Source organism: Nipponia nippon, unplaced genomic scaffold (assembly GCF_047370975.1).
Source record: "Nipponia nippon isolate SJK-2023a ecotype South Korea unplaced genomic scaffold, ASM4737097v1 scaffold_9, whole genome shotgun sequence".
NCBI classification, from domain to species: Eukaryota; Metazoa; Chordata; class Aves; order Pelecaniformes; family Threskiornithidae; genus Nipponia; species Nipponia nippon.
Genome location: NW_028262413.1, coordinates 23,561,777 through 23,584,256, shown reverse-complemented (window position 1 = coordinate 23,584,256; position 22,480 = coordinate 23,561,777). Strand labels below are relative to the sequence as shown.

The window sequence follows — 22,480 nt, the reverse complement described above, 5'->3', positions numbered from 1 at the left end:
ATTAAAATCTGAGCTGGCAGCTAGTGCTACCATTGACATGTAAGCTGCTCACTGTGACCAGAAGACTTGAATACAATTGCTCATTATGACTGAAGCTGAACATGTTTTCCTTTTGTGTCAGCCCAAAATACTCTGTTGAAGTTGGCATAAATATCCCAGTGCTAAAGTGTCTGAAAGTAATTTTTTTTTTTGCTCTGCTTTTATTTACTTCCAAGCATGCCTTGTTATTTTGAAAACAGATTAGCATTTTGGGGCTGAGAGTGTAAAGAACATGCTTAAGACATTGTATATCCATGTATACAATGTATATCAATGATATACAATTGTATATCAATATCTTAAGCTGTTATTGGCACATTTTGAAGACTGCATTGGGAATAGTCACAAGAATCGAAGTTGTATTATCTAAGTTGATTGCACTTACTTGCTATAAATAAAAACCTTATTTTGGCTATTTTAGTTTGCATTAAGAACTGTTAACTCTTAAGGCAGATTGGAGAAGATGCTTTTTTAACTCAGTGTTGTCTCTTCTTAATCGATTCTACAGATGGAGCCAGTTTATTCCAGCACTTTCTTGATTCTTATCAAGTAATGTTCTTCACACTTTTTGCACTATTAGCAGGGACAGCTGTTATGATTATAGGTAAGAGAATGAAAAATTGCAGAAGTATTTTTTTCCATAACTTCTTACAATGCATTAGCTGTTAGATATAAAGGAATAATTTCTATGTGAAATAATTTTGTTGTTGGTGGTGGTTTTCACAATGTCTTGTAAATGTCTTGCAGCCTATCATGCAGTCTTCTCACCAAAAGAACAGCACAGTCATCCAGCATTTACGCCAAGGACAACTCCTCAACACAGCCATAACAGTAAGCAGCTGTTACCCAGTTATAAATGAATTAATTGATTAGTCTAGCTAGAATCATAGAATACCAGGTTGGAAGGGACCTCAAGGATCATCTGGTCCAACCTTTCTTGGCAAAAGCGCGGTCTAGACAAGATAGCCCAGCACCCTGTCCAGCCGAAACTTAAAACTGTCCAATGTTGGGGAATCCACTGCTTCCCTGGGGAGATTATTCCAATGGCTGATTGTTCTTATTGTGAAAAATTTTCCTCTGTGTCCAATCGAAATCTCCCCAGGAATAAGTTGTATCCATTACCCCTCATTTTTTCCATGTGACCCCTTGTAAAAGGGGAGTCTCCATCTTCTTTGTAGCCACCCTTCAAATACTGGAACATAGTGATAAGGTCTCCTCTAAGCCTTCTTCTCTCAAGGCTGAACAAACCCAGTTGTCTCCGCCTTTCCTCACATGGCAGGCTCCCCAGTCCTTTGATCGTCTTTGTGGCCCTTGTCTGGACCCTCTCCAGCCTGTCTACATCCTTTTTGCACAGCAGGGGCCAAAACTGAACACAGTATTCCAGGTGTGGCCTGACAAGTGCCAAACAGAGTGGGATAACGACTTCTTTATCTCTGCTGCTGATGCCCTTGTTGATGCAACCCAGCATCCTATTGGCCTTCTTGGCCGCAGCAGCACACTGTTCACTCATATTGAGCTTGTTGTCCACCAAGACCCCCAGGTCCCTTTCCACAGAGCTGCTCCCCAGCTGGGTAGATCACAGCCTGTGCTACACTCCTGGATTATGTTTTTCCAGGTACAAGACCTTACATTTGTCTTGGTTAAACTTCATAAGGTTCTTGTTAGCCCACTCTTGCCACCTATCCAGGTCTTCCTGCAGGGTGGCTCTCACTTCTGAAGTGTCCACTTCCCCACTCAGTTTGGTGTCATTGGCAAACTTCATCAGAGTACACTTGATCCCATCATCCAGATCACTTACGAAGTTATTAAACAGCGCTTGGGCCAATACTGATCCCTGGGGGACCCCATTTGTGACAGTTTACCAGTTTGACAAGGAGCTATTTACCACCACCCTCTGGGTGCAGCCTGTCAGCCAGTTCCCCACCCACTGTACAGACCACTTGTCTAGACCCTAACACATCAGTTTCTCTAGGAGGAGGATGTGGGAAACAGTATCAAAAGCTTTGGAGAAATCCAGGTAGACAATGTCCACCACTCACCCCATATCAACTGAGCAGGTTACTTTGTTGTAGAAGGCAATTGGGTTTGTCAAGCATGATTTGCCCTTTATGAATCTGTGCTGGCTTTTCCCAGTCACATGCTCCATTTGAGTTGTGATAGCCCCTAGGAGGATTTGTTCCATAACTTTCCCAGGGACTCAGGTAAGACTGATGGGCCTGTAATTTCCTGGATCCTCCTTTAAGCCCTTCTTGTAGATGGGGGTTACATTAGCCTTCTTCCAGTCTTCTGGGAAATCCCCCGATCTCCACAACTTCCCAAAGATTATGAAGAGCAGCCTCGCAACATCGTCAGCCAGCTCTCTTAACACCCGTGGGTAGATAACGTCAGGGCCCATCAATTTGTAGGGGTCAAGCTCCTGTAGTGGTTCACATACCAACTCTTCCTTCACTGACGGTGGGTCTATGTTTGCATCAACCTGGATTTTTGTTTCCAAGGCCTGGGATCCAACAGTGTTGGTAAAGACAGAGGTGAAGAAGGTGTTGAGAACCTCTGCCTTTTCAGCATTGTTGGTGACTGATTCACCTCTACTGTTTAACAGTGGGCCAATATTTTCTTTCTGTTTCTGCTTTTTGTTTACGTATCTGAAGAACCCTTGTAGTTTTTGACATCTCTGGCCAATTTCTATTTGAGCTGAGCTTTTGCTTTTCTAACTGCATCTCTGCACACCCTGGCAATGCCCTTGTAGTTCTCAACAGGTATTCATCTGCTTTTCCATCTCTGGTATGCTTCTCTTTCTGTTTTGAGCAGACTCAGAAGCTTGCAGTTAAGCCAAGGGGGTTTCTTGCTCTGCCTGCTTCCCTTACCTTTAAAGGGGATGAATTGTTTTTGTGCTTCCAGGAGAGCGTTCTTGAAAAACTCCCAGCACTCACTAGCTCCTTTATCCTCCATGGAAGCTTCCCACGGGATCCCTCCCAACTGAGTTCTAAGTGAGCTGAAGTTTGCTCTTCTAAAATCTAAAACCTTTGTCGTAGTGCTAACCTTCAGCGTGCTCAGCAGGATCCTAAACTCCACAATATTGTCATCACTGCAGCCAAGGCTATAGCTAACGGAGATATTACAAAGCAGGTTTTCTTGTGTTTGAATTGAATGTAGGGGGGTATGACTATGAGAAAGCCTGTATACTGAATTATATTACAAGTACTGTGCCAGTTCCTAGGAAATTTATTGCCCACCCTTCTGCTCTACCCCCCAACCTCCCTTTTACTCATTGCTAATTCTTTTGAAACTCTTGGTCAGCTTCAGCCACATTGGAAACAGGAAATGGGTTAAAAGTGTAAGAATTCACGCAAATCACCAGATGGGTAGAGGAGAGAAATCCATGACTTTGCTCCTGATGAGGGAAAGTGAAGCAGAGCTCAGCTGCTGATACAATGCACTTAGCAGCAGCTGGCTGGTTAGTCAGTTCATGCAATCAGATTAGCTGTGGCATGTGCTGCATCTCTTGTGCTGTCTGCGTGCTGTGAGGTACTTGGAGCTGAGGCCATTGTAAGAGATAGGGAAGGGCAACGGTTCGGGGACAAAGGACACAAGTCTATGGAAGACTTAAGTTGTGTTGCACAGGGAACAGTTTGTTCCTTCACTGCTTTTGATCTTGCAGTCATGTTTTATCTGTAGTTTTTGACATCAGATTTATTCCCTATTTTACCTATTTGTAGTGTTGCAGAATCAAACTCTTTCAGAAATATGCAAAAAATACCCATTCACTTGGAAGCTGTGTAATCAACAGTGGCTATTAAAACAAAATTCACGTTATTATACATGTATTTAAGTTATGGTGAGCTGCAGTCCTGTTTGAAAAAACATGTGTCTGATGCTTCAGATAGAAGAAGGCAAATTCAAACTGGAAGTTATTTGCTGGGGTGAAATGTGTTGTGCCCCCCTCAGAAGACTTAATTCTTTAAGTAAAGTCCTTGATAGGAAGACCTGCAAAATTTTGATACCTATGTCTTTTCAACAAGCGATAAGCTAAAGGGGTTATTTCACTTTGAATGGATCATTAGACTTGCTTGCCAGGTGTTCCAGCAGATGATCAACAGCAGTTATTTGTTTCTTACTTCTTCCACCACTCCTGAGTATGACTAAGTTGTTTTTTTTTTTTTCTCCTTTTCCCTTGTGTTTCAGGTTTCTCTGTATCACCTGTGCTTTCCTTCAGTCCTCAGTCCTCAAGCAGGAGAACAAGCCCATCATCCATGCTCTGGAGCACTGATTATGGTTCACGTTAGAGGCAGCAGGACTCAACTTCATGCACTAGGGCTGGAAAATAAAATATTAAAAAAAAAAAAAAATCAGTGCCTTTAACAATAGCAAATTTAAGAACTTCTACAGTTTCAATATAATTCAAGTCATCTCTTGAATGTAACTAGCTTCATAATTTTTTTTTATTTAGAGCTGTTTGAATTTTTTTTGTTAGTGCTTCAGTTCTCTAAAACTTGTTTTATTTGCTGTTTTATGCTCAGTTGACAAGGATGACTGCACAAAAAGCAGTTTATGCTAAGCTAGCTTTCTTGCACTCTTCAAGCAACCAGAAGTTATGTCTAAGTCATAGTGATAAAAAATTTTTATTTACTTTTTGTAAAAATTAACTTTCTTTTTAAAGAACTTTTTTAAAAAGGGAAATAGAAAAACAGGTCAAATATGAGCCAAAAATATGAAGGATTGTATATTTCAAAGAACTAGTTTTTTATTTTGAGTTCCAAAGACTCAGGAATGTACTGCACTGATAAGTGTTCTTATGTTTAGCCTTACCATGTGATTCATCACCATAATTTGCTGTTTTAACATTAGGAATGCTGTAACAACTGTGAATAATTTGGAGGTTTTTTTACAACAACAACAACAAAAAAAGAAAAACAAAACTATCTTAGTGTGGCTTCCTTTGGGTACAGCTGCAGTATTCCTTTCTTGTTACTGTAAGCACTTTTTTTGGACTGGGAATCTGAAAGTATGTGCCTTCTAAGAGGACCTTTCTTCTGGTAGTAAATATTTTGAATTGAAGGCAATTATCTTAACTGTGTTCTGATATAAATATAATACATATATATAGGTCATTTCACACATAGAAGTACCTCAATAGAAACTGAGCCTCTTTTTATTACCACTAGTCACCTGGTGCACTGGAAAGTAAGTGGCTTATTTCACACTTAAAATGAGTGACCTCTTCAGTTGGTTCAATCTGTTTGTCTCTGGTGTATTCGTGTACGAACTGATACAGCCACACCCAGAATCTTCATTTAAACTATACAGAAAGATATTACTGGTATGATCAGACTTTGGAATATTTGTACCATAATATCCTACTGATAATCCCTCATTTATAAGTCTGTAAAATACAATATAGCGTTTAATTGCATAAGTATTAATGTGGGGGTTTTTTGGTTGACTTTTTGGTTTTCTTGACTGGCTAAGACACACAGATATAAAATGCACAATTCTGGGTACATCAGAAAGTACTCTGCTAAACCAGGCAGTTGATCGCTGTGTGCTCAGATGTATTTTGCTTTCTAAACATGATGGCAGTGAGGTATGCGGACTTGAACTTTTTTTCCAAATTAATTTTAAACAGATGAGAAGAAAAACTTGGTTCCAATTCTTAGTCCTAAAGTATTTCCCTGAGAACAGGAGAAAAAGTATCTCAGTTAGAATCCTTTATTTTGAGGATTATAATCATAATCACAGTAACTTTTAATCCATAAGCAATATTTTGCAGCTATCAGATAAGGGCTTTGTTTACATATAACAAGTATCAGAGTTTTAGTTGTGAATAATACTCTGGCTGTCTGAACTCTCTTAAGGACCGTAATGAAAGTGATTGCAATTGTTCCATTTCAAAGAACAAAATATTTCATGCAAAATATATTGTGTGCAGAACTATGTGGGCAAATAGCCAGAGAAATGGAATGCAATGCGGACACAGTTTATGGCATACAGTTTTGGTTTCACACAGTATTACAAAAAAGCAACTTGTTACATGGTATTATATTGTCTTGTTTAACTTATTGACTAGTTTTGGAGAAGTTGTGCCTTACATGCTAGTACTACTTAAAATTGACAATTTGGATGTAAATAATAATGATTTGTATCCGTATTATTTAATAAAGCTTTGTAAGATTCCTTTAGTATGCTGTTGATGAACTTTCTTGTGTTTTGGTTATTCAGAATTTAGCACTAGACTATATTATTTGTATTTCACCTCCTACAGCCCCTCAGTATTTGCAATCATGATTTTACATTCATAATTTTCACTTTTGTTGACAATGTAATGTGTTTAAATGTTTTGACAATTTTTCGTCTAGTATTTTTTGTCAGGGCTTGTCTCAATTTTCACTAAGCATCTTCAATTCCTGCTGAAGTCAGTGGTGACTGAAGAAGCAGCTCTTAATTTTCCAGGTTTCTTCAAACTTCCCACATTGTTCATTTGGGTTTTTAATGAAAGACATCATCTTTTTCCACTTGCTTTCAGAGAGAAATGAAAGGGCTATGAATATCTCAGTGCTACTGTGATAAACATTTCAGAAAAGCTTACAGGAAAGGTTTTACTCTCCTATTCCTTCTCTTTCCCATTCGGCGTATCAGTCTGGCACTGATCCTGAAAAATGAACTGCTCCCGGTGGTGAGAGTACTTTGGCAAATGCCCACTGTATATTTCACCTCTTCAGGCAAGTAGTTGCGGTCTCCTGGCATGCATCTTCATGAACTGTGATTTGCCACAAGCTAGAGCCAGAGGGGAGTTAAAGAAAAAAAAAAGAAGTATGAAATAGGGAGCTGGTATGGTTCAGGAACTAACCTGCTGCAAGCAGTAGGGAGGCTTTTGCCTTTAGGAGCTTGAGTGGTCTGTCGGGTGACTGCTGTGTGGGTTGGATTGGGGGACATAAATTTCTCTGAGCATGTTGCTGCCAACGTAAAGATCAATTTTTTATTTATTTAAAAATTTACTAAAATGAGGTTTGATTTTTTTGCATTTAATGCCGAGTTTTTCCTCTGTTCACTTACTGGTTGTTCCTGAGTGTTTGCACCGCTGAGTAGTAGAAGGGCTGCTGGGAATGTGTATATCATAAGTTACATGTCTTATGTGAGTTGAATTGTCTCTTTAAGTGTATCAGGTAAGCAAACAATCAGTGCTGCACTTGGACCCAAACCTTGGTCCCTTCACATTCAGCAGGAGCTTTGGCTTTGCTCCTTAGTAGAAGCAGGATTTAGTGCATGCCAGCAATGGCAAGTTCATCCCATCACGTTGGTTCTTCAACAAAAAGTTTTTCTTTTTAATGGGCTGACTGGAGCTTCATAAACTATGGAAAAAAGCAAACCCAGTCTGTGAGTAGTGAAATTGCTGAGCAAATGACTCGGGCTGTCCCTGCAGCCTTGGGTTTCCTGACTCTGAGTACCTGACCAGGGTGGTTCCGTGGCAGAAACTGGGTGTTACTGAAAGTGCCCGTGTCAGGTCGGTGCCGTGGGATCTGCTCAGGGAACAGGCTTCTCTTTCACAATTGTAAAGACTTATGTTGAAAACGCAGTTCCAAGACTGTTTTCCCTCAGAAAATGGAAGCAAATACCAAAAATGAGGTGGTCACTTGGCACAGCTGCTCCTGCCTCAGAGAGCGTGGGAGCTCAGCGGGCCCCTGGCATGGCTGTGGGGATGAGAGCTTTGCTCCCAAATAGAACTGCATTGCTTTGCTTTAGTTTATCAAATGATCACTGCTGCAATTTATAACGAAGTTTAGACTCCTTCATATTTTATGTACTTATGTATAAATGTGGTTTCTGTAATATAGTAGTTGGTATGTTGCTCACACTGGGCCACTGCTGTGGCAAGAGGAGGGCTGGGCCGGGGCACAGTGTGGCAGCCCAGGCTGCCCTCCGTGGCATGCCCCCAGCCCGCCCGGCTCCAGCTGCTCGGCCCCGCGTCCCCTGAGCAGCTCATGAGGGCGCTGCAAATTATCTGTATTTGGTGAAGCGGTTTAAAAGCCGCCGAGAGCCTTTTCGCAGGCGGGTCCGCGCTTGGGCCTGCCCCCAGCGGCGCCCAGCAGCGCCTTCCCGCCAAAGCGCGGCTCTGGGCCCGCTGCACCTGTCACAACCGGTCACAGCCTGTGGGGGCGTGGGCCGCGCTGAGGAGAGGCGGCTGCAGAGCCTGGGGTGGCAACAGCGCTGCCAGGGGAAAAAAATATTAGTTGTACAGAACCTTCGCCCGCCTCATTTTAACTTTTTTTTTTTTTCTTCTTTTTTAAAAAAGTTCGGGGGCGGCTGAATCTTACCATGTACTTTTTTTTAATCCACGCAAAGTTGGAATGTCGGAAACTTGAACCTCATCTAAAAGGTACAGTTGTGTTCAGTAATTAGCATCCACAAGGATTAGCAAAAAAGAGCAAATTTTCTCTTTAAAAGGAATTATTGTGATATCCCAGTCAAGTTGTGGCATCTGCATGGAGGGAGGGAATTAATTCCTCAAGGGAAAGGAGATGTCACGCTAACAAAACAGGCAGTGTTGGCTGAATTGTGGTTGGCAGATGTTCAGGTACTTGGAAGGAGGAAAGCATTAGGGAAACATTTATTATTATTATTATTATTATTATTATTATTATACTGAATTATACTAAATACTGAATAAATAATATTATCATACTGAAATGTAACAGACAAAATAAGTGCTCATTAGAATTACAGAGTACTATTACCATTTCTGAAATAGCTTTCTCTACTAATTAAAGTTAGCCCCAGGTCTCCTGTGTCTCTCTGAGGTGGAACTATTGAATGAAAATTTATGTCAATCTCATGCTTTTTAGTGAAGTGGCTTAGATTGCTCTCCTGGTTACTGTCACCAGATCACAATTAATGGGAGGATGCCTACTTGTGGCAGTGGACATAACCAATCCCAATTCATGAGGACTTTATAACCTGCATGGTTCTCTTGTGTGGTTCCTGTGACTGATGGGGGGGCAAGGGGAAAAGTGGTGTCTTCCATGAGTTCCATGAGAAGTTTTGTTGAAACAGTCTCTGGAAACAGCAGGGTGTGCATGCCTGCATCCACATGCAACGGCTGAGTGCTGCAGCGACACAAGGCACAAATGGTACCTCCGCTGGGCAAGGGATGAAGAGCCTGTTTTCTCTTCTAGGTTGTCTTGCTGCATCCAGAAAGTTCCTGCCTGTCAACAGTTGTTTAACAGCCGTGGTGCAAGGAATTATTTAATTAGATTAGCCAGACTAGGTTAATATTAGTCTTCAAGCCAATCTACTCTCTAATAGAACATTCCCAACGCAGCGTAATCATTATCTACCCATCTCCCCCCTTAAAAAGCAAGGCAGATAATGAATAAAACATTGAGCCAACCTTTTCAGTTAAGAGTTCTTTCTGATTAGGAGCCAGGATTATTACATGGTGCTTAAGGAGAAGGTTCTCCTAGCAGCATGTTTGCTGACTTTTGTTCTTTATATGAAGAATTTAAGTTTTACAGGTGTTAACCTAGCCTCTTTGCTAATCACTGCATTTACTTTAAGATAAAGGCATTATTCTTTTCCCCATTTGGTTCTTGATATATGCGTTCATAAGGTACCTACGTGTCAGTCAGTCATAAACATCCTCTGAGGATTTTAGTACAGGACTCTCCAAGAACCATGGGGCCTCCTCCTTCCAGTTTCCCCAGTTAGAGACATAGCTGGAGGAGAGCAAGGTCCAGTCAAGGCATGTTGTTCTAGCTCTCGTCTCAGGCAGGGGGTCTCCTAAGAGAAAGCAGACAGGTGGCGTCCATTGAAATCGTCTTTAGTGCTGTAGGCAGAATCAGGGCGTACAGATAAGTTTTGGCAATTTCCTTAGCCGGTTTTGTTAATACATGTGCTATCAGAAAATTCTGGCCTACCATTGTATTTGTAACAAGCCAGGCACAAATGGGGTTCATGAATGAATGCCAGGGGAAGAGTCTTTGGGAAAAAGTAAATCTTGAAGGTGAAGTCTTGCTTTGTGTTGTTTTGAGGAAGCAGTAGCAGCACAGGGTGCCTTCTACTATACCAGTGCAACAGCCAGGTGTTAGTAGCTTCCCATAGGTACTTAAAACCCCTAGAAGCTTAATTGTTAGCTGTAACATTAAGTGCGCAGGTTGCACAAATAAACATTGATATAGTGTATGGAGAATTATGTCCTTGAGTAAGTTGTTGGTATGCGCTTGCTTGTAAACGACTGCCCCTGGTCATGCTGCCGTAGATCTGTGTGACACTAGTACATACATACCGTCTGCAGCTGGCGCTGCCAGAGGGCACCAGGCAGTTCACTTCTACAGAAGCAGGAAGGGGAGTGTAGCAGAGCATGTGTACCTCTGTTTCTCCTAAACATTTTGGCCTTTCCTTGCAGGACGTCTCCAGAGAGCCTCTGCCAGCAGTATACCTTCTGTGTATAGCTACCTATTCAAGAGAGACTTTGAAACTTTGTTGTTCAACAGCATCTTTCTTGGCCGTTTCTGTGACGTGCCGCTTGCACCTACATTATGCTCTGTCTCATCGTTTCCTTGTAATTGCAATGAAACACCCTGATGTAGGAACTCTACTTGCCGAAGCCCGGGAGATAGTGTTTGGTTGACAGGCAAGGTATGTGCTCTCAAATGAATTCCTCTTCTTTTAAATGTTTTTCCTGGGTAGGCAACTAGAAATTTTATTCAAGTATTTAGCTTTATATACCTATGTTAGTCTGTATAATATTAGTGATATGATTAAAACCATTCCTTTTCAGCTCTTTCTTTGTTGTCTCAGTTAAAAGTTTAAGGTCATAGCTGGCCTTAAAATTCAGTCCGATCTTCACCACCACACAGGCCCTCTACTTCCCTCTCATAAGAAATGCATCAACTTTTAAGCTGGAAAAAAGGGTATTTAGTAAGTAATGGTTATCTGACTTAAGGTCTTCAGGCGACATTAAATCTTCCATATGTTATTTGTTTTATTGGCAAAATTAAAAAACTTATGCTTTATTTTTAGTTTGAATGAATCTGGGTTCACTTTTCAGCTGTTAACTTCAGTGAGGCAACTTCTCTGTGTAAATTAGGTACAAGATTTGGTGATATGGTTTCTCAGGTTCTTCTCTTGAAGCTTGCAAAATTAAAACAGGAATGGGAAACTAATTTTTCTCCTTGATTCATATTTATCATCATTGTATTTGAGCTGTGAATTTACCAACAGTAAGCCATTTTCCGTATTTTCCCTCATACCACTTGTCCTTTCTATCTTCAGAGCTATTTTTATCACAGGTACTGTATTTACCGCTGCAGGTGGCCTGCTCCAGAGCAGTTTGTATTAATAAACTATTTCCTGCCATTTATAATGTCTTCACAATTCAGCACAGCATCTTGTTTCTCTCTTTAGTGTGCTGTCTCCATTTCAATGCTTTGAGGTCTGTTTTGCCATAACTACTAAACAGATTGCAAGATGCAGTTGCTATTTTCCATTTGGCAGACGTTGTGTACATGTTTATAATTCACCCAATCATTCATTTTTTCCTGAGTTCTCTCTTCTTAGTTGCCATGTTATGTTTTAAAGTGCTGTTTCCATTCTATGTAGTCCAGAGGACTACCTTATGCCTCTTACTTTTGCACTTACCATAAATTTCTTTTCAAGCTGTTGTGCTTATGGATATGTCAGTGTCACTATTGTGACCTTTTCTTTTTTTTTTTTTTTTTTTTTTTAATTCCATTTTTCATAAGGGAGTGGTTTCTCACTGAGTGAATATGAGGCAACGTGAAGCTGTAGTCCCAAACATTCACCTTTTGTGTTAGAACACTGTTACTTCCAGGAGTTATTCTCATCGCTGACAACCATCTTCCAGTGCAGACAGTGAAAAAAAATGTTAAGCATCTTAATCTTACATAGCTTTATTTCTAAATATAGACTGCACCAATCCAGATGTTCCAGTGGGTACAGTTATTGCACGCGACCTGTACATATCTTGGCATTCAGAACACTTTAATGGCAAACCTCGATATCAAATGAGAGGCTGATTTACTTTTGCTGGTTGTCTTTTCCTGGCAAGCCTCCTAGTAAGTGGCTGCTTTGCGCACACCAGATATCTTAATATCATTCCAAAGAAAGGCTTAGGATTTTAAGAGGCATTTCTTTTGCACCATCCTTCACAAAGGAAAAGAGAGAGACCTCAACAGAGTCAGTGTAAATTTCTTTCATTTTTACTGCGCAGCTCACCTAACCCTTGTAGTTCAGCTGGTGTTCAGCCTCTGCTACAGTGTCATCAGACTGAGTCTGTTTTGAAACCTGACCTGGAATATCCAAAGGTGGAATGGGATTATTGACAGCACTATGACTTTTAATGTCACTGATACTGTAGAGTACTTCGGATTTTCTAGGGATACGCGGCAGAAGGGATAAGGAAATATCAAATGGGTTGAAAGTAGCAGAAACAGAATATAGACAAGAAATCTGTAAAGAAAAAATAGTATAGCAGCTTGAATTTTAAATTATTTCCACCAAGGCTGAATTTTGACCTATGAAGGGGAGGAGGGGGGAGCTAAGAAACATTGAAACACATTAAGAGGAAATGTAATGAACAATCAAAGGAATTGACTCTCTTCTCTATGAACATAAGAATGGATCAGAGGCAATAAGTTTGATGGATTTAAAAGAAAAAAGACTTTAAAGCAAGGATTATGATGGGTACGGCAGGAAGAATAATATTCTCTGAATGTTGCTTTTGGCAGAGAATCCATGTGAGAAAAGACAGCATGTGGCCTAGACCTAGAGTTCAGTGATGAGGTCTGAACTGCAGCAATTTCAAATGGAATGTCCCAATGTGGAAGATGTTTGAGCAAAGGAGCAGTTCGTTTGCTTTCTAAAGCCCCTGAACAATGTCTGGATGGCAATGTAGGGTCAACTGACAGAGCCTAGAAAATACGTGGCAAGGAGCCCTGCTAGGATCTATCTTTCCCCTTTACCCAGGAAAGATGAGGATCACTCATCACTGCACTTCTGAAGATCAGAGAATAAAGATAATGCTGACTTGCATCTTTTCCTCCCTCAGAAGAGATGTGCCTCTCCTAGGGAACAGTGCCTGTTCATTTGTAGGATATGTACAGAGTCAGAATCTTCTAGAAACAGGAAATATTAACCTGAGTTGCAAACACTCTTCTCTAGTATTAGGGAGCCCATGTGTAGGCATCTTCTGGATCTTGTAATAATGGATATTCTTGTAGATAAGGACAAGAAAGAGCTTCCAGAGGGAGGTTTTTTTGTTGTTTGGGTTTTTTTTTTCCAACGTTAACGACTCTTAACAGCAGATAATTAGTGAGGATGTCCTCCAGAGTGATCCACTAAGGGGGAGGGGAGGAGGGAAAAGGGAGATAGAATAGAATAGAATTTTTGAGCAGAGGGAAATACCATTTAATGAAAGGATGCTCCAGTGATGATCTCAACACTGAAGTTAAATGGGCACTAAATAGGCCTCATCTGGGATAGTAATGAGAGGAACTCATCAGGATGCAACAGCTTTCACACATGAAAGCAAGTCAGCTGGACTTTCAGGACCTGGACTTTCAGAACTTCTAGAATCACTAGGCATATCTGCAATAACGAAACAATGAAACCCTACAATATGTACAGTAGTACAGAAATTATTTAGATCCTTTTGTGTATGGAATGTTCTGCTTTCACCGTGGAAAAAAATGGTGGGGGAAGAGAGAAGGCCAGAGGAGCTGTCTAAACTATCAGGAAACAAAAAGCTTCACAGTGTTCTCTGACCCAGGAAATATTCCATTCCCAGTTGTGCAGGCTAATTCCCACCTAGGGACATCCGTTCATATTTTGTATGTGAAAGCACCACATAACCTTACTGGTGAGGCAGACCAGAAATCACTGCATACAGAGGACTTGAGTCTTTGGCTGTAACAACAGTATCCCTAGTAATTAATTTTAGGCCAACTATTAGTCTACAGTGACCACCTTTAAAAAAATAAAAAGCAGTATTGTCTAGATAAAATCTCATGACTGAAATACAATTTACTGATAAACAACCTGTGAAGTTCTGGAACTAGTTTTAAATAATTGTTCTGTATCAAATGTATTCATCTTTGAAAGAGACAAGAGGTGGGAGATGCTTTTGTCTTTTGTGGCATATGTTTTACTTAGAAAATAGAATTCTGAGAACCTATTAAGAGTAAGAAACTGCCCATAGTAACAAAATAATGAAATTTGTCATATTTTACCCAAAAGGAAGGGAAAAAACTCATTTTCTAAAGTAATAACGTGTAATTTGACAGCATGAGTCACTTGTGTTGTTACAAGTGAGTCATAAATAGAAGAGGCACTAAAAGAGTTATTTTTCAAAATGTATTAAGGTAACAAAGCAACTACCTCTCACAAAATGTTGCTAATAAGGTAACAATCCATTGGACAGTCTGAGGCAAAGCTTATTTGAAATATTTAACAAATTTATTCATTATAAGTGCTATTTTCATGAACTTTTACTATTTTAAAAATAGGTGGTAAAGACTGTTTTCTATTATTTTTTCTGTAATAGCCAATTAGCCTGCCTTTAATGGACGTTGGATCAAACCTATAATTAGAAAAATACTAAGAAACCTTGAGTTTCAGTATTACAATCCAGCTCCTACCAACAGAGATCCACACTTGAACTCTTCTGCCACGTAGTTTGATTCAAGTCACCATGAGCACAAACATAGCTATTAAAGATAATTCGATCTCATTGCTTTGTGATTGTTCCTATGCATATTTGATCTTTACCCTGATGTGGGGATAAATTGAATCTGGGGGGAACTTCAGAATAGTAATAGTCATATTTCTAGCCCAGTTCTCTTTATAACTTTATAATTCTATTTTTACTGTTGTGTAAGCTCATCCTTTGTTAGCTTCTAGATAACCCACAAAGACACAGGCCTTTACAAATGCCCCATTTGTATGAAAATCTTTAGTGAGAGTTTGCAGTCCTCCATGAGGATCAAATCTGTAGGAAAGCAGGTACCAATGGTTTCCCTTCATCCCAAACAGAGAAGATGATAGGATTTGATTATAATGTAGTCTGTGAACAGAAGACGACAGTGGAGTAAAGTAGCAATATGCAGTGCAATAGCTATCATGCAACATATAAATAGAATCAGTTGTGGAAAACTGGAGATCTGAGACAACGCTTCATGAATGGCACAAGTTAAACCAGTAAAGAATAAAGTCAGTAATTTACATCTTACAACTGTTCTGCATCACTGAATGGATTTCATTGTTACTTGAAGTGTTTGCTTATTATTAGCAATAAAATCTGCAACAATGGCAGGCACAAAACCAATATCAAGTGGAAAAGAATGAACTTGAACAAAAGAAATAGGAGAACAAAAGGGAATGAAGTAAATTGAAAGCAAATTTGAGCTAGAGGAAAAAAGAGCAATTCTTTGTGGAAGCAACCATGAAGTTACGCAGAAAAAAAATAATTTTAATTTGTCTTGCTACTTAGCAATGAATAATGCAAGATAGCGCTTATCCTGCATTTCTGAACTTGTGAGCTTTGAGCTCCATAGATTTTTCTATATTCTCACAGACATACACATTTATTAAATGAAATTTCCTTGGTTTTCTATGACTAAAACAGTAAACCATTACTTTCCCCTTGTGCTGCACTTGGAGAACAGTCATTTGTGAACTCCTCTTTCCCAAGGATCTGGCATGGTAGAAGCAGCATGGCTGTAATTGATGAACTTGTTAAGGAACCAAGAGACTGGAGTACTATATCAACCTTTATTACAGATTTCCAGGCTGAAGCAAGTGGCACCGCTCAGTTGCTTGCTGTTGTTTATTTTGTCCACCACTTGCCTGATGTGTTTCCCGCTTCTGCGTTTGCACACTACCTAGCAGTGCGGAAGGAAGGAGAAGGAATGGGCTGGTCGCTGACAAGGTCTGTTTGCTCTCATGATACTGATAGCCTTATAATTTCATTGGTTGCTTCTGATGTTCTCAGTGTCCTTCAAAGTTCACACCCAGGCTCATCTAACTTCCATTTGATTGTAAACACTGGTTTTGTATTCTCTTCTGAAGAATTTTGAAATAATTAAGTTGGATTATATTTTGGTTCTTTATTCAGTGGCTCTTTATATTGCATGTATGTAGAAAAATTATTTGTCAAAGACATCCAGGCAATGGTACAGTTCTATTAGTTTCCATTTGTTGTTATACGCTGTGCAGCAACAGCAGTTTGACCTTAATGTGTAAAATACTTATCTACCACCTACATGACTACAGATGAGTTCTAATTTAGATCTAGCTCTTTTGGCTGGACCAGGGGAGTTATCACAGGCAAGGTGTGATTTTTCTATTCTTTGCATTCTGGAAGACAGCAGAAAACTTGGAAACTGCTATCAGCACCCATAAACAAAGGAGCTGGGGTGTGAATCTGACCACAGTGAGGTAAAAGTCTAACAGTTTAAGCTGTGTCTGACTAGCTAAGTTCCCTAACAAATACTGACTATTGTAATTGTAGGTGAGTATGTATACAAACCTCCTTACCTTTCAGCTGCAAAAAAGACTGCAGTCTGTATGTAGTACTAGAATTCAAAATGTAATGTGAGGTACTGAATGTATGTTATTCTCTGCACATAATTTTCTCTTCACAATTCTGTCTTTCATTGTGACTCACTGGTCATCTTTGGATTTGAAGTTCATGGCCAGGTCCTGGTTGTAATTTGGGGTTTCATTGATTTGCTAGATTAATATTTTATTTTATGCTGGTTTAAGATTGGCCAATAGAAATAAATAGCCTTCAGTTCTAGCACAGTAAGTATCTCTTAGGGAGCAAAAAGAAAACTGTTGTCCTGAGCATCTGACCCCAGCTGATTCATTCTCACTGCCAACCATTTCTTGCATGAGAGGAAAATAAATAAAATTACCAAACAAAGAAATATTTTCAGCAAGTACCCAAACATTTAAGGCTAAATATCCTCCTTGGAATACCAGGATTTGATTCCAAATAAGCAGCTGAATTGAAGGATTATTTTGATAGCATTGTAGAAATATTGGTCTACTGGAGATGTTTAAAGGTGAACTAGAATGTTTTGTGGGTTTTTTGTTGGTTTTGGTTTGGGTTGTGGGTTTTTTTGGTGGCTGACTACTTAGTTCTGGGCATGCTGCCTTCATAGAGCATCCATTATAATATGCTGGGACTGTCATAATCTGTATGTTACACCGGTTATTACCATTGCTATAGTTTCCATATTCTTCCCCTACTACAAAAATGTGAATATGTGTGATTTTTCTTTGCCTCTCTGATATGAGATTCCACCTCCTTCTTCAGCAGGAAGGGATCGATGAATTGAGATATTGAAGAAGTAGATAGTGGTTGCTACCATGCTAAAATAATTTAATTAAATTATTAATAATTCGCCCAGAGGTATCTTGGGGGGGGGAATGTAATTTAGGCATAAAATATGATACAGCAATTTCATTTTTCTTTCAGCTTTGCTGATTATGCTTTTAAAAGCAGCCAGGTATAGATCACGCTTTTGTTTAATTTTTGAATTTAGGATTGCAGTAACGTAGTACAAAATGCCAGCATTAAGAACAAGGTAAAGGTAGTATCATGCATGGTGCTGAGTTTTAAGGTCGCAGAACACTGTAACGCATACTCCAGATTAAACCAAATAGTCTTTGTGACCTCCACTGTGCAAAACAATGCCTTGGCTATCAAAACTTTTTCCTCACATTCTTCAATTGAAAATGTGGCAGTTACAGATACTATTCAAAGGGGAAGATAGTAATGCAAAACCTAGCATTTTTTTTGCTAGGCTCATATATTCCCTCTGTATCACAAACCACAACGATCTATATGTGAATGCAGATTTTTTTTTTTTTCTCCAAGAATGTACTATAGTTCCGTGGACATAAAGCTCACATTTTTTTGTCATAGTAATGGTTCCACTACTAAGTGCAGGAACCCCATCACCTAAGCCACTGGTTTGCTTGTGCCTCTGCAAATGTTGCAGCATTTGGCTTTGCCAACTATGTGCAGAATTGGTGGGTTTTTTTAAAATGTTGACAATTGAAAAGTGTTAAGATTTATTTCCATTTTCAAAAAGAAATTTTGCAAAATCTGAACTTGCATTTATTGATTTATTTGTTTAATAGCAGGTCTATTTCTGGACAGCTTAATGTGGAGAGAATCCTTTCAGTAGCAAATTAGTAATATACCTAAAGGGATCAATCTAGTATCCATTCCTGGGAGCACTGGCAAAGGGACTACACTTAGCCTGTGGGATAATGCTGCTCACATTTGCATCTGCACATCTCAGTAAGTGCAAAACTATATAAAAGTCAAGTTCGTCCTCTGCCTTTCCATTTTGGTTAGGAGAATGGTGATAAATATGTGCTACACATCTTAAAGTTCTGAGTCCATAAAAGAGCTTATGTTCTCCTAGTGCTGATTCTGTTGAGAGTACTACGTTGTCTCTTGGGCAGAGAAATGACAGTTTACTGACATTTTTACCTCTAGCTTTTGTTAAATTAATACGAGGCAAGTATTTTAAGTAGATTTTGGTATAGCATCAGCCCTTCCCTGTTACCAACGTGTCTCATTCAACCTGATTAAGCAATTTGTACAGAATGGATTGATTGTCATCAACTTACTGACAGTGTACAAAGAACTTTTGATTGCTTCCTATTCCGAAGTGCCGTTCATTACAGGCGTACAGCATATTCTGCAATAGAAATATTATTTCATTTGGTTGTAGCCAGATCAGTATGTAGCATGGTGTTGGTGTTGCCGTAATCAAATTCCATGATTTCTCACCAAAAGAAGTTGATATTCTGCATGGTGTTTTCTGAATACTTTTCATAGGAGTAACACTTAGCAATGCAACAAAAATAGGAAAACTGGCCTGTGCAACTTGCTTGATCTTCTTGGGGCTTTTTTGTAATGTGTGGATGGAACTATAAATCAAATGTTTGTCAAAAGAAGAAAACAAAAGCAGCTTCCCCCAACTGTTCCCCAGTTGGGTTCCTTACAGACTGTGTGTGTATTCTTTAAGGACAAAGACTAGAGAATGATATAACATCAGAAGAGGGTAATTCAGCCTTTCTGTTTTGCTTAAGCCTAATGTGCCAAATGTACCAAAATGTGTGTAAATGAGGCTTCTGTTGCTTCTTATGTTTTCTGTTCCATGTATATAATAAGTTCCATGTCTGTTTAAAAAAAAAAAAAGGGGGGGGGAAGGAAGTAAAGCTGAAAGATTAGTGAGGTTTCCACTTAAAAGGTTGAATTTGCTTTTTTAGAAAGTAGCACTGCTCATAATCTTAAATCCTCATATGCCATCAACACTATAGCAAATGTGTTAAGCTTACATAAGAAAATATATATTGTAGACTTGACCTGGAATCTGAAAGTCAAAACATGCTCTTTCAGCTGGTGGGTTCTTCTTCCCAACTTTAATGAATAACCACATTTTTAATGTGCTTATTTCATAGTCCATCTATTTTTAAAGGAACTGTGGTTACTTGATGCTTAAAAATCATGTTTAAGTATTGTGTAATTCAAATATAGTTAACAATTCTGTTGATATGCAGGAAGTGGAATCTAATACTTTAGTGCATCTATTTAGGCTCCAGAAGTTAGTGGTGGTGGTAATAATAATAATAGGTATTAAATTACAATATCGTCTATATGAAAATGAATAGAAATGCCAGTTCAGTATGGAAATGATTGCCTTATTTTTTTAATAGTCAGTACATGTATCTTATCTGCTTGGAATTGTGTGTTTTCCTTTTTTTTAATTCAGAACATTTTGTAATTTTAGGAAAATTATCTCCATCTTAAGATTTTTGCTTCCAATATTGCCTGTCTGGAAATCTTTTCAGTACTTTATTTTTTTAGTCAAGCATATGTTTGCAAGTAATATTCCTGTGAAAAGCACACAGCACTTTCAGTCCTCCTTAACACTTGGGAAGAAGTTCTAATAAACAGACAGGCATTTCATTTCTTATGCCTGCTGAGGTAATTAAGCACAACTAAATCCTGTTAAGAATAAGAGCCATTTTGAGATGAGGAGGGGAAATGGAAGGCTTAGAGATTTACCACCGAAGGCACATATGTTGTATAATGTTTATATGGTTGATGTGCGTGATGAAAACATAGGAAGGTACTTCACAGTTGGATCGTTGTAATTAAAACAGCGAAGGAAACAACAGTGAAAAATACATGTGAAAACACATGGAGTACTCCTTCAGAGTAGCAATCTACTCTGAAGTAACTTGGCATATCTTCTGACTGTTCTTATTGCAGGTCCTGTTTCCCATGGAATTCTGTGCCAGTCAGTCTATTTTGAAACATAACATTAGACAAGTAAGATTTTTTTTCTGGCCCTTGCTTGGAATTAGAAGTGTTTCACTACCATTTGCCTTTCCTCTTGCCATTCAACTTACCCTCTCTGAAAGAACTGTTCTCTCTCATGCTAACAGTGACGGGCAGTGAGCTTTGCTGCTGGGTTTTTATTTTTTAATATAAAATAATTAGTATTATATGGCATTAGTAATAGAAGTTTCATCCTTTCCTGCAAATCAGTCCTTCAGTTTTAGTGTGAAAGTTGTGTATTGTAAAACACAAAGCTTTTTTTTTTCTTTGTTGTTTTTTTTTTTAAGGCCATATAATCCTGAATGTTTCTTGGAACAATTGTTAGTAATATACATACTTGAAATCAATGCTGAGGCTCATGGCTCATATGTAATTATAGCTCATATGAGCTATAATTAGGTACCTAATAGATGAGATGAGGTTATAGCACAGAATTTGAAGTACATTTACTTAATTTCTTAAATTTGATTTACAACATTGTTAAAATAACAATCCTAGACAATAAGATGAATTTCATGTTCTGTGTCATCTAATCTTATTTCATGCATCAGGCAAGAGAAGACCCTACCATAACATTGCCATAAACCTATTTTACTTTGTCATAAAATTATCCAAGCTTGTCATAATTTTGAGGTGATTATTACTATGCGGTGGAGTCTGTGGTAATATTTATGTCCTGGGTTCAAGGGAAAGACCATATGCCAAGAAGGAATACATTCTTCCCTAATAAGGTCAGATGAGATTAAACAAGCTACTTCCTGTTATTAAAATAAGTTTACACCTTAATTTTGAAACCAGTTAAAATGTCTGTATTCTCCTTTACATTGTTAAATACATCCTGCCTATTATATTGCTGTTATCTAAAATGTTATTTCAACATACTTACTACTTATACCTGCCAGCTATGTAGAATAAAATCCTGTATGTTGTCTTCAGTTCTTCCAATTAATGTTAATACTGTAACATCTGTACAAATCGGTCTTTATCTCCCTGGCATGAAGCTGGTTAGTCCCCTGTCACTCTGAGGTCTCTACCCTCACTCAGCCAGTACTGCTGTCATCACTATTCCAGACCTTACCCACTCCAGGTGATGGTCACTGTGAATCATGGTGCAAATATTGTGTAGCTGTTCCTTTTTTTTTTTTTTTTTTTTTTTTTAAGCAAATTGTGGTTTTGTTTTCTAGGTAATGATGGCGTAAATCACTCCCTCTGGTTCATAATATTCTTCCCTTTTAGCCTGACTCTTTTCAGTTGCTGTTTAGGAACAGGTCTTACTTAACTTATTTGTGTCCTTGAATCAGTGAATTACCCAGCATATACAGTTGGGTATGTGCTGGTAACAGCTGTCCTTAGAGCAGTACTTAGAGCGATCCTTTTTCCTGAGCTGGAAGAAAATATAAATATACCTGCAATGCAACGGCCTATTACCCAGTAATAGGCTTGACGTAAGAGAAACTATTGTTCCTCAAGACACATTAAAAGTAGGGTGAAGATACATAAGGTGTTTTACAATTAGTATTTCCCAAGAGGCATTAGAAGTAGAAGAATCCTAGTTCCAGCAGTGAGTCACAGAAGTAGGTATGTGTAGAAAGTGCTGGGCAGATAGATTTTCCTCCTAAACGGAGGGGGGTGGGAGGTGGAGGGGCAGGGAGAGGCAGTGTGTTTGGGTATTTGGAAAATACACTAAGCCATAGTTTTGAATGTTTCTTTGGAATATCAGATATTTGGAATCTGTGAACTTGAGGTACATAAATTTTAGATAAAAATTGTGCTATTTCAAGTGAACTATTCTCCTTCAAAACTAAACTGTGCAGGTTTTTTCTATCTGTTATATCTGTGTCTGGCTTCCTACCTGAAGTCAACATCTTTGTATATGCAAATACGCATCCTTTTGTGCATTGCTCTTAATATGTCTGTCAGCAGCACTCTTCCCTCTGACTTTTGGCCTGTGAGCTGATCTAATGATATAGGAGTACTTGATTCCCTACCCTGTAAGTTCAGGGCTTCCTGGCAAATAGCATTTCATTTGCTTAATAATACTCTTAGAGACCAAGAATGATGGCT

At 38.9% G+C, this 22,480-nt stretch overlaps 1 protein-coding gene across 2 annotated transcripts in view; it reads left to right on the top strand.

Moving 5' to 3' along the window:
- Positions 1–6,215, top strand: part of NUP210 (nucleoporin 210) — a 71,440-nt gene extending 65,225 nt beyond the window's left edge. Inside the window, exons 38-40 of one of the 2 annotated variants that reach the window (XM_087744662.1) lie at positions 548–643; positions 787–870; positions 4,222–6,215. In XM_087744662.1, the coding sequence (XP_087600788.1) occupies positions 548–643; positions 787–870; positions 4,222–4,322 (281 nt within the window). In that variant the 3' untranslated portion in view covers positions 4,323–6,215. The remainder of the gene's footprint in view (positions 1–547; positions 644–786; positions 871–4,221) is intronic. The other variant, XM_087744663.1, reaches the window with a different exon arrangement.
- The last annotated feature ends 16,265 nt before the right edge of the window (positions 6,216–22,480 follow it).